The following is a 13,010-nucleotide window of genomic DNA, read 5'->3' as shown; positions in this document are numbered from 1 at the left end:
TTACCTGAGGAAATCACTGCGTTTCGGCTTTGAAGAGTTAGAGTGCTGGTGAAATGACAGGCACTTGGGACTTTTCAAGTTATGTCTCAGGGCGACGAGCGCAGTGGCAGTGCCCCTCAGGTCTTTGTGATTGAACGTTCCGCAGTGGCACTGCCACACTGTTATGGACAGGCGTGTCGATCACCACCAGGCGCTCGGCTTGTTCGTTCCGTTACTTGGTATCTCGGTAAAAATTATAATAGTAATCTAAGCCCAAGGATACTACATCGAAACGGTGATCGAAATAACTTCACGTAAAATCAGTGTCCAGAACAAGTGCGTCGTTTCTTCATGCCTCGCCAGCTATACCTGCTGCGTAAAACACAGTTTAGGTCTTGCATTGGGCATTGTTCGCATTTCTGGGATGCCTTGGAGAGTTTGCAGCGTCGCGCCTCACGAGTCATCGGCGATGAAGAGGTCTCATCACAGCTCGAGCCTCTACAAGTGCGTCTCTACGCACCACGTGGCATCGCCTAGCGTCTTTTATCATCCACTTGATTATTGTATTTAAGCCCAACTTAATTGTTATAGTTCCGTTTTCGGGCCCCCATTGAGCAGTAGCACAGAGCGATCAGTTCTGCGAGTCCTGAATGCCTGACTCACATTCTGTTTTACCGTACCAAAACGAGAGCACACAACACCCTACTTGAATGAAAAACGGACGGAGACGGGGAGCCGCAATATGCTTGTTACATCCAAAAGGTGGTGTGGAGTCAAACCCGCAAAACCTTTTTGAAAAACTCACGTGAATTTTTGAATTGAATTTTTGGCTACACCTAAACCCAAAACAGTACGATGTAGGGGCTGTTTCAAGTATTATGCAGCAGGTGTCTGGAGTGGATTACCTTCACCGCCAAGGAGTAAAATGAGCGTTAATCGCTTTAAAACAAAATACAAATCGGCTTTATTGCGACGACAACCGGCTGTAGAAAACCTGAAACATGCGTACTGTAAAACCTTAAAAATAGTACACTACTTTTGACATGAAATCCATTAATCCCAACTTTAGTTTGTTTAATGAAGCATTTCCATTTGAAGCACCATTGTTATCAAATGAAGCAAAGGACACAACACTCACGTTCACATACACACACACACACACACACACACACAGTTACAAACATCCACTCGCACAAGAACTCCACGAACTGTTTGTATTGTTTTTTTCTTCTTAATGTTCATAAATATATGTTTTTTGTTATTGTTTCTTGATAAGTTAGACTGATATACATTATATTATTAGATTGTAAGTGAGTATCCACCAGCCCTCATTAACATCATCCCCACTCAAGATCACAGAGATTAGGGAGAGGCTAAAAAACAGCGCTGCGCGATCTCATCGCCGTGCTAGCTTAAGCGGAGTCTCTGCCGTTTGTCTCAATTTAATCGTATTTGTCTTTATTACATTTAAAAAAAAAATTGTAGAGAGACAATAAATTATATTTATTATTAGGTGTATCGACACCACACTAGGTTCCTTCACGCTTGGATTGGGTGGAGTGGACCCATCCGCCTGTCTCGTATAAAAAAAATGTTTCCCAACTACAACGAAGTTAATCTTGAGTAGATTAACTAACGACTTACGATTAGCTAACGACTAATTTGTTTCTACCATATACCACCACGGTACACATGATCCCGCCGCCTTGAACTCAGCTCGCCTGGAAGAACCGCCACAGCTTTGGTACAATACTGTATTATGGCAACACAACCTGTGACAAATAAAGTCAACTACCAGTTCTGCGAATTATAGTTATAAGTAGGCTCGTGTGCAAAAAGATTACGTGTTCCCTGGGGGATTTTGTATTATGTTTAGAAACGTTGTGCAATATTTGTATGTTTTTAGAACTTTATTTTCAGGTTTCCCTCTTGATACCTCTTGACGTTTCTATTTTTACAAGGCAAATTCGATCCTGTTTCTCTTGAAATGTCATCAATGTCAATGTTTTTCAAAAACTTTTGAAAACGCTGGTAAAAGAGCAACCGCTTCGCAAACTGGCAAGCTATTTCATTAAAAGCATTCTATTAAATTGTTGCACAATAAGGGTTCTTAAAGCTTAAAGTCGACTACCGTAAGCCTCGGCGTAAGCGACAGGCACGAGACTTTAAAAGACCTAATTATGTAATGATTGCATACAATGCTTTTTCTACAAGTGAATTAAAATAATGAAACACAAAATACTATTTCATGTATATATATTTATTTGTAAGTCAATGTGTATATATGTAATTTTCTCAAAGATGCTCGGAAATGTTTGCATTACCTTCAAAAAACGAACACGGAAAGTATGTCATTTTACGGACCGTGCGACTTCTTCCCGGTCAAGGCCTGCAATGCCCTATTCTCTAAACTTTTAATTCTACCTACTATTAATGAACTATGTAAACAGGCAAAAGAAAAACTCATACAGCCAACTGCCCAGTGTTTATAACTGCGAGAATTAACAATACCTACCAGCAGCTTGATTTTGATTGCCTCTCCCGATCGGAAACTGTGTCTCTTCCGAAGCGAGTCGAGGCGCATAACGCGATCCACAACTGGTCGATCGGAAACTTTTGACATTTCCAACCGGAACAATAGTAGATTTAACTCAAATCAGGCTCATCTTCTCGCTCGGAAACCCATCTGATTTCGGGACGACCCGATCGGTTCGATTCCGATTTGAATCAAAATCAGCATGCTGTACCACTTACTTAAAAAATAATCTCAGTACATAGTACAGTCACTCCATTCTTAATGATCGACAGTACGGGTTTCGGCCGAACCGATCAACGGGTGACGTTCTAGCGTATCTAATGCATCTCTGGGGTGAAGCTATCGACAAACAGGGCGAAACCTTAGCGATAAGTCTGGATATTGCTAAGGCCTTTGATCGGGTCTGGCACCGTGGTCTCCTCTCCAAGCTTCCGGCATATGGTCTTTCCGGCCGCCTTTGTGAGTGGATCTCCGGCTTTCTGCGCGAGCGAAGATTGCGTGTCCTTGTTGACGGAGGCACTTCGCGGCTCGTGACAGTTAAAGCTGGGGTGCCACAGGGCTCTGTGCTGTCGCCCACGCTGTTCCTTCTGCATATCAATGACTTGTTGCCTTTTGGCAACATTCATTGCTATGCAGATGATAGCACAGTGCACGGTTGCTATTATAAGCAACCGTCAAGCAGCAAGAGCAACAAAGACTATATAGAGAGCGTCATCTGTACCGCGTCGCGCAAGCTTGGCATCCTGAACAAGGTGCACCGATTTTTTACTCCAGAGCTGCGATACCTGTTGTATAAAGCTCAGGTCCGAAGCAGCATGGAGTACTATTCGCACCTTTGGGACGGCTCTGCCAAGTACTTGCTCGATGCCCTAGATGGACTGCAGCGCTACGCCTTCCGTGTTGTCAACGATCCTCATGCAACTGAGCATGCGGAGTCGTTACAGCTTCGCAGAGATATAGCGTCTCTTAGCGTATTCTATCGCCTGTACCACGGTGAGTGCTCTGAAGAGTTATTCAACCTTATCCCTTCCTCTCCTTTCCATCAGCGGACCACCCGTGCCGGACTGCGTTGCCACAGTTGGACGGTCAGTTCAATACCGTCCCGCACTAAAAAGTTTGGCAATTCGTTCTTATGCCGAACCATCAAATTGTGGAACCAACTCCCGGCGCATGTATTCCCTCCCCTCTATAACATCGGGTCCTTCAAACGTAGTGTGAAGAAGCATTTGGCCAGACCGGCAAAATGATAGTGACGGAGTGAAGATATTTGTGTTTTCCATCCGTTACTCTCATCTCTGGACTGTATTCGCACTTTCCATCAGGCGCGGTGCAGTCATTTTGCCGAGTCACAATAATAAAAAAAAAAAAAAACTAAAAAACCGACCTCAAAAGTACGTAATTGCTCCTAAAATAAAGTTAGGCTTTATTTATAAAAGTGAATCTTCATGCGTGAACAGCCACCCTTCGAGGTGGATGATTTTCTTCAAAATGAAATGGAATCACTATGGAAGTACCCCGTATCCAACAAAGAAGAATGAAGAAAAGAATCATGTAAATCGGTTCACAAATACCGGAGTTATCGCGTAACATACATACAAACAAAGAACATACAGTCGAATTGAGAACTGAGAACAAAAAGGAGGACTTTTTTGAAGTCGATTAAAAAGTAAATGGCGGCAACATTTAAAATAAAGTGTTTTGATATTGTTTTGTTGTTTCGTCTTTTTTGTATTTTGGTCGCGAAAATGAGTGCTAGTGAGAAGAGTAACAACGAAAATACAGCAATAGATACACATTCAAACACATCGTCACAAATTCAGCAGACTACTATTAATGTACCTGGAAAAACAATAACACTTTCTTTTAGCAAATGTATATATAAACATTTTGTATTGTATTTAAACAGTTCTTTTTCGTAACATGGTTACGCCTTTGTATGTACCTGTTAATAATTCCACAAACTATAGTGACGTTATTCTTTTCAGGAACATAGTGACGCGTTTAATGAGACGGCGTACTTTTTTTGAAAACGAGTACCATACACAATAGCAATTTGGTTCAGAACAAAAAGAGCGGCTTTGTGATATCGGTAAATGGTTTGTTTTAACAGATGGGTGCAGGAGTAAAAGAACTCTATTTCATTTGTGATTAATTCAGTCAGGTTTGACTACCACGCTTTGAAAGAATCGGAAAGCAGTAGGGCTTCTTATTCATCAAATGTAGAACTAGGAGGTATAGTGAGTTGACGACACGTGGTACATGAATAAAACAACAATTTCACTACTCTAGTGTTTTATTACACTTTATTGGTACCTGACCCGTAATAACGATACAAAGCAGCGCGCACTCGTGCGCTACTGCGCATGCGACTTGCTGTGCTGTATGCAAAGCCGCTTGTTTACTGGAGCGTCTTCAGGGTCGACTTCCTCACCCGAATGACATTTCATCCGGATCGACTTTTTCATCCCAATCACCAACCGGCAACGGGGGAATAACTTGGAATCCCTTCGCCGTTAAAAAACCGCGTGGAATTAACTCTCCGTCAACGTAATGTCGAAGCTCGTCCTTGGGTACTTCCGCACTATTCACAATAATCAGCTGTGCATTGTTCTTCTCACACAATTCTTTCTTGACCTGAAATTAAAAATTACAGGCACATGGGACTTGACAAATTATGTCTCAGGGTGACGGGCGCAATGGCAGTGCCCCTCGGATCTTTGCGATTTAAAGCTCTGAGTGGCACTGCAACTGTTATGGACAGGCGTGTAGTTTACCTTCGGGTGCACGACTTGTTCGTCCCGTCACTGGGTATTATAAAAAAAAAGTGCGCTCACCGCGTCTCGATATTGTTGGTAGTCCAAGTCCTCCTCGTCTCCGTGCATGACCGGCACGAACTCATAGTGCTGCCTGCCGTAGTACTCAACGGCGAGGCGCAACTCCTCGTTGTAGCAGTTCAGATGTAAATTGCACCCTGTGCAATATCAAGAAACGCCGTCCTGGAAACCTATTTATATAAATATATATATTAATTGTGCTGCGGTATCCGTGTTTTTTTGTTGTAGTTATATTTAAGATGATTATATTACATGTGTTCAGTACGACATATTTATAACTATAATTGTTTGTCAGAACTATGAAAATAAAGTAGGCATAAGTAATTATTTAGAAATGCCATAGTTAGCAGTTGGCCTTGTAACGGTCTCTGCTTTCTCATAACTGTCGCTCCATCCCAGCATTGTCACAATACCTATCTCCCCGTGTATATACTAGCTAGTACCTTGTCACTGGATTTGCTTGCGTTTTGGTAATTTTGACGAAACTTGTGGCAGTACCAGGCACCTATCGTAATAAAATAATTTTAGTACTTGGCCTCTTCAGGAACTGCGCTGGGGTTATTTTAACCCTGTCCGTGCTGTTGCCTGCCTACTGCGCGGCTGGGTCTTGCCCCACTGGACGGCTCCCTACGACGACCTGACGAGCCGGGACGTACACTGTACAAGGTTGAGGATCGGACCGAAAATGCACAGGCGAGTGCAGCTACAGTGCGTTCGCTAATCTCCACTTAACCGCCTCTAAACCACCCACGACCTTGGTTATAATTTTTAAAAGAAAAGAAAGTTTTGGGTACCTTTTTCTTTTTTAATTTTCTTGTTTAACCAAAAAAATAAATAAATTAGTTTAAACTTCTTAATTTGTCGTTTTCATTTAATTCTACTTAAATAAAACTTGACAAGCCGATAAGCAAACTTTTGAGGTCTGCTTTTTTAATAAAGGACCGTGTTCGTGCAGGCAACACCTACTGCCACCTTACCTATGTCTGTCGCCAAGCAGTAATGTGAGTGCTGGTGAAATTACAGGCACATGGACCTCGTCAACTTATGTCTCAGGGTGACGGGCGCAGCGGCAGCGCCCCACAGATGTCTGCGTCTGAAGATATGATAGTCGGCCGATTGAACTTGTGAAGAGTGGACGCGTGTCTGATTTTTAGTCAAATTTGTTTGAAAATTGTGCATATTAATTCGGTATTGGTGGATCCGTGAAAGTCGGTGCCTCCTGTTTCTTCGTGTGACGGTCTTACGGCTGTCTCCTCCTAGTGGGCGGCGGAAGCGAGAGGAATATACTTGTTGGCCTTTATGAGGTGGAGCCCTTTCACAAGTGAGTGTAATTCTATTTTATCACTCGGGTCTCGAACTCGCGGCCTCCGGATTGCAAGTCCGCATCGTCGACCATTCGACCAACGGGACGGTGATGCAGAGCTGGAAAAATACAGATCTACTGCTTTTGGATTTATATCGGCCACCTGTCGAAAATCTATAGAACTAAGTGAGCAGCCGCTGCACTGGAATAAACAAGCAGAGTTCTTACTCCGCCATCTATCGATCTTCTCAGGAACTAAGTGAACCATTGGTCGTAAATCATTGAATGCTTCTGTCTGCTGCCGGGAACATGCGAGAGATGGAGCGCAGAGTCCAATGTGGTGGATGTAGGATTGCAATTGAAACTCGTCAGTACCTAATTTGTTGTATATGTACTAAGCATTACGACCTTATATGCGTTAATGTTAGTGAGGAAAGATTTTATAACACTCTCACCGCAGAGCACAGGGCACGATGGAAGTGCCAGGAATGCAGGAGTAAAGAACCAAAGACAGACAATTCGGATACGCCAGTGCGCGGTGCTCAACAAGGTGGACTCTCCAACTCATCAGACAAAGCTGGAGGGGATTTAGGCATTGAGAACGTCACTTTTCGCAATCAACGATTAGATAGAAACCTAAACTCGCGACCACAGTCGCCTATGTTTTCTTTCGAGGAGTTTTCGGAGGAGTTAAAACAGTTCCGTGATGAAATGCGTGCTGTTCGTAGAGATATGAGTGAATTCAGGTCAGTTATGTCGGACCTGAAAGCATCCATTGAGAGTTGCAATGAGCGTATCGACGGTCTTTCGGAGCGTGTGGAAAGGCTGGAGAAGAAGCGGAATGATGGTGAAAATGTAGAATCTCTTGAGAACACAATTGCTGAGCTCAAAATGGATTTAAATGAACGTGATCAGGAGACACTGTCGAATGATGTAGAAATTGTAGGAATCTCAGAAACTAAAAATGAAGGGCCCGTTCATATAATGCTTACTGTCGCAAACAAATTAGGAATTAACATAGAGGAACGGGACATTGTAAGCGTAAGTCGGGTGGGCATAGAGAGACCTCCGGTAGAAGGCGTACCAGTCGCACGCCCCCGGCCTCTCGTTGTGCGCTTCGCACGGCGCTCACTACGCGATCATGTACTATCTGCTGCCCGCGTTCGCAGAGTGCTCTCTACTGCCGACATGGGATTGCCCGGAACACCATGTACTTTCTACATAAATGAAAGACTGACAAAATTCAACAGGCGCCTTTTTTATTTGACACGCCAAGCGTCAACAAGAGCTAAATGGAAATACGCTTGGACTCGTGAGGGAAAAATCTATGTGCGGCGGGAACACGGAGCGCCGAGGATCCGTATTCGATCTGAGCTGGACTTAAAACGAGTTTTTGAATATAAAAATGTTGGTTCACCTACGCACATATGGTAGACACTATAATAAGTTAATTACTGGATTTTTTAATAAGCGTTGCGTTTTTAATTTTTTGTTATTGCTTTTGGATGTTTTGTTACTTAATTTTGTCAATTTTATTGCTATTGCACACTATGACTACTTACACTGTACAAAAATATTTAGTTTGGATATAATGTTTGTAAAATCTATGGCTTATACTGTACAAATATTTCTTAATATTCATAGAGCGAATATCACATACAAAACAGTTCGTCCCCCTTTTTTAATATTGATAACTTTCTATCACCCTAATAATTTTTATTTGTTTTTGACTACTTTGTGGGATGACTGATAAATTACTAAAAGTAGGATTATTCAATCCAGGCTCTCTAGGGACGAACCACGATGAGCTTATTGTTGCTACTATTGAGCGATCAGTTGACATTTTAGCAATAAATGAAACTTGGTTGCGCACTAACGAAGAGGCTAAAGCTCCTAATATTACAGGATATAATTTTAGAAGCGCTCCAAGGGCTTCCAGCATTTGTGGAGGACGTGGCGGTGGCGTGGGATTTTTCGTAAAGAAAGGCTTATATGCACGAACTTGTGCGCACGCTTCTCATCATAAGGTAGAACAAATGTGGCTTAAACTTAACATAAATAACTGTAGAATTTTTATAGGAACAGCATACCGTCCACCGTGGCTGAGTGTGGATGTTTTCATTGAGTCTCTCATCGAATCCATCAACAGTTTAGCGTACTTCGATAACCTTATTTCAACGTGGATTTACTTAAACCATACTCTGCAAATGCAACTAAGCTACTAAATTTCTTGGCTGTTTTTAATCTCAAACAAGTAGTTTCTACATCGACACATTTCACTGACCGTAGTGAGAGCCTGATTGACCTTGTTTGTTCAGATGCCCATGTCCGAAGTGTGACAGCGGATGTTATAGGTAGTAAGATGGCAAACCACGCATACATAACGTGCACTTTTAGTCTTAGAAAACCTAAAATACAGCCTAAACTAGTAACTTACAGACCGCTAAAAAGGGTTAATCTTGATGAGTTTAACGCGGATGCTGCGATGGTGCCTTGGAGTCTAATCTGGTCTATGACAAATGTAAACGACATGGTAACAGCTTTCAATGACTTTTTTATTCTATTGTTTGATCACCACGCCCCAGTAAGGAAAGTTACTTTCAAACAAAAGTCTTATCCATGGATAACATATACCATTGAACGTATGATGAGACTTAGAAATGAGGCTCACATGAGATATCTGAAAACGAGAAATGACATTCATCATCAATATTACAAGGATTTGAAAAATTTAGTAAACGCGGCCCTAATAAATGAAAAATCCGCTTATTTTAAATATAACATAAACAATCAAATTCACAAACCCAAAACGCTCTGGAAAGAAATAAAGTCATATATTCTGCCGCCTAAATGTGAGATAAATTTTCCGAAAAACCTACTAAAACCTAATGATTTGAATGACTATTTCTTGGATGTGCCGGGTTCAGGTTCTGCGAGACCATCTGATCTGACTTATTTCAAAACTAACCGCTACGGTTCCGCTAGTTTCGTTCTTGATAGTGTCACGGTTGAGGATGTTTCAAAACTGATGTCCGGACTTCATTCGAACGCTTTAGGAATTGACGGTATTTCCCTCGAAATGATCAAAATGACATCCCCTCATTGTTTAAACATTATTACACTTATTGTACTTACCCCAACCTCTGGAAAATAGCTATACTCCATCCACTCCCAAAAACAGATAATCCTTGTAATTTTAAAGATCTTCGCCCCATAAGCATACTGCCGTGTATATCCAAAATACTGGAAAAGGTAGTTAGTCGACAGCTTGCAGATTTTATGGAATGCCAATCTATTGTGCCAGATAAACAGTCAGGTTTTCGAAAGGGACACAGTACCTCTACAGCTTTATTGGACGTCACGTCAAGTATTCTTGAAGCACAGGACTGCGGACAAGGCACGATCTTGGTGATGCTCGATTACTCCCGGGCGTTCGACTGTATAAATATTTCGCTACTCTTAACCAAACTAGCATTTTATGGTTTTTCTGCATCAGCATTAAAGTGGTTTGACAGCTACCTCAATAACCGTTCTCAGCGAGTTGATCTTCGTAACTTGGATGGTTCGATGAACTCATCTAACTTATGCTTGGTTGATAGAGGCCTCCCTCAGGGGTCAATTTTATCCCCTCTGCTCTATATTCTTTACAGCGCTGATATAATAAGCTGTATTAAACATTGTAGCTATCAGATCTACGCGGATGATCTACAGCTGTACCTGTCTTTCGATCCTAAGAACACAATGTCTGCGGTAGAAAAAATTAACGAAGATCTAAATAGAATAGTTGAGTGGCAGTGAGCAGAAATTGTCTCGTAGTAAACCCTAGTAAATCTAAATACCTAATCATGGGTTCTGTGAATCAGATTACTAGGATAGCGAACAAACATCCCAATATTGTGATAGGAAGTGAGAGCATAGAAAGGACTAAAGCTGCAAAAAATCTTGGAGTACTTATGGACGATACCCTAAGATTTGAATCGCATATACTGGAGGTGACTCGAAACTGTTTTTTCCGGCTTAAAGTACTATATAAGATGCGTGAATTTCTTAGTGAGCAGCTCCGCATACGCCTTTGTGATTCCCTAATACTCTCTAGATTAAACTATGGTGACGTAGTGTACGGTCCGCGACTTTTGGTAAAAACGAAAAGACTAGTGCAGAGAGTGCAAAATGCATGCGCTCGATTTTGTTTTCGTGTACCACCGCGAAGTCACGTATCTCCGTTTCTGAATGAAGCTAAAACACTAAACATGTCGTCGCGAAGATACTCCCATTTAGCCACGCTTCTATTTGGAGTGATAAAAAGCAAAAAACCTTTTTACCTCCATGAACGTCTCACATGGACTAATAGACCGCGCACCTGCAGGTTTCCACTCTGCATTCCAAAACACAAAACTTCGGCATATAAAGGCAGTTTTAAATATTCCGCGGCGAAAATCTGGAACAACATACCGCCACCAATGCGTTCTTCACAATCCGTTTATGCGTTCAAATGTCAACTCAAAGAGCACATTCTAAATCTACAAAACACGTCTGGAACAATTTTATTTGTGTAATGCGCCTCAAAACACAAAATTAAAAAGAAAAAGCAGAGTGAATCTTTATTGAGACATTAGCTAAAATTTGTGTTATGTTTCCGATTTAATTATATTGTTTCATGTTTAAATTTTTATTTAACTCGCGTCCACGTTTGTTTTTATTTTATTCATATATTTTTATTTCTTTTAATCGGCATTTTCCAAAAGGGTCCACTGAAAACCAGCGCTGTGGCCCTGCCGCAGCATTAGCTGAGTTGGGTCCTTTTCAGTGCAATAATACACTTTAATACTAATTATTAATATTGTACTCCACGTGTATTGTGCTGAATAAATTACATTTCTTTCTTTCTTTCTTTCTATGAGTGGCACCGCGACTGCTGGACGCGTGTGTCACGGTATCTCAAATATAAGTTCCCAGAACGGCCGCTAGGGAAATTGAATCGTGCCAATAAAATAAACATCACCTTCTCTCCATATGTTCTCGGACTATTTCCTTTCCTGCAGTTGGTACGGATCCATTTTGTTGTGTTCTGAAAATTAAATGAAAAACAATTAGATTTTAATTTACTTCGTCATATAATAATATAGTTTCCGAAATAGTTAATAACATGCATATGTTTAAATAAAGAACCCACCTATCCTCGAGCCAACATGGTATGTTTGGTGACTTTGATGGATCCTCTTAGAGTTGTAACCGACACGTCTACTTGAGTTGGTAAGTATAATTACAGTTCTAATGTATTATATGATATTAAAGTCCTATAGCCACATTAATAATATAATTATTGAGTAATGTGCATGTTTACCAGAACGAAATAAATTTTAAAATTAAGTTGCAAAATACAAGTAAGCATTTGAAAGGCGTCTGTAATGAACTATTTGTTAATCAAATTGTTCATATCAATATACGTAACATTGTTCACTTAAATAAGAACATAATACTATGACCTTGTTATTTGCGGGTCATCACTAAGTTCAAAGAAGAAGGCATTGTTACAACACAACGTTATAAATGACGAATCATAAACACAAATTATCACAGTTCATTGCAATTCAAATGCAGTAATAAAATTAAATCATGTTTTACTAACAGTATTTCATCAACATCATCGTCATCACCATCAACCCATTCCATTTATACGTCACTGCTGAGCACGGGTCTCCTCTCACACGAGGCGTAGGCCATAGCTGCCGCCGCCACGCTGCGGGACTTTACTTCCTTAAACTAAAACTTAATTGCAGTGATTGTTTTGTTCGCCATATGAAGGCGAAATTGTTAAAATTGGCATGGGAGTATCGTCATGTGATAAAGAATTACGGGTGCGGTAATGTCTTCGTAATTAAACTGTTTTTACTTTCCAACTGCCACATACTAAATTGAAGCACGTTGAAACATGTTTCTCTTGGACATGATGGTGCAATCGTATACGTGTGCATGTTACAGGATATCACTATCTATTTATTAGAATATTATTAGATGGTCAAAATTAATTCACATTTTATGTCAATAAAATTATTGGCACCGACTCCAAAAATAACTGGTTCGATATTGTAAATATTCAAGTAGGTAAGTATCAATAATTTTTTAGTGGTAAAATAAATCTCATATTGGTATGTGCTACCTACTGATCGGTAACATTCTGTTAAAATTATAGGTACAGGTACTGCGTGTGTAGGCACAAAACGAAATAATACAAAAATAAATAAAAGGTATTACGCATTGACTTACAAATAAATGGACGACGGGTCTAATACAAAAACCACGAAAAAAAAATGTCCCTAGTCAACCTATTTAAACGTAGTGACATGTAAAGGAATAT

The 13,010-nt window shown here is 40.8% G+C and overlaps 1 protein-coding gene across 1 annotated transcript; it reads right to left on the bottom strand.

The window, feature by feature from the left end:
• Positions 1-4,892: 4,892 nt before the first annotated feature.
• Positions 4,893-6,920, bottom strand: LOC113228992. The gene is made up of 3 exons (XM_026462459.1): positions 6,881-6,920; positions 5,350-5,486; positions 4,893-5,149 (listed from the first exon to the last, which is right to left on the bottom strand). The coding sequence occupies exons 1-3, from the start codon at positions 6,918-6,920 to the stop codon at positions 4,943-4,945; spliced, it is 384 nt and encodes a 127-aa protein (XP_026318244.1). The 3' UTR covers positions 4,893-4,942.
• Positions 6,921-13,010: the final 6,090 nt, after the last annotated feature.

This window comes from Hyposmocoma kahamanoa, unplaced genomic scaffold (assembly GCF_003589595.1).
Source record: "Hyposmocoma kahamanoa isolate Upper Pololo Valley unplaced genomic scaffold, ASM358959v1 265, whole genome shotgun sequence".
Classification (NCBI taxonomy): Eukaryota; Metazoa; Arthropoda; class Insecta; order Lepidoptera; family Cosmopterigidae; genus Hyposmocoma; species Hyposmocoma kahamanoa.
Note: the sequence above shows the minus strand (reverse complement) of the source record. Positions and strands in the feature narration are given on the sequence as shown.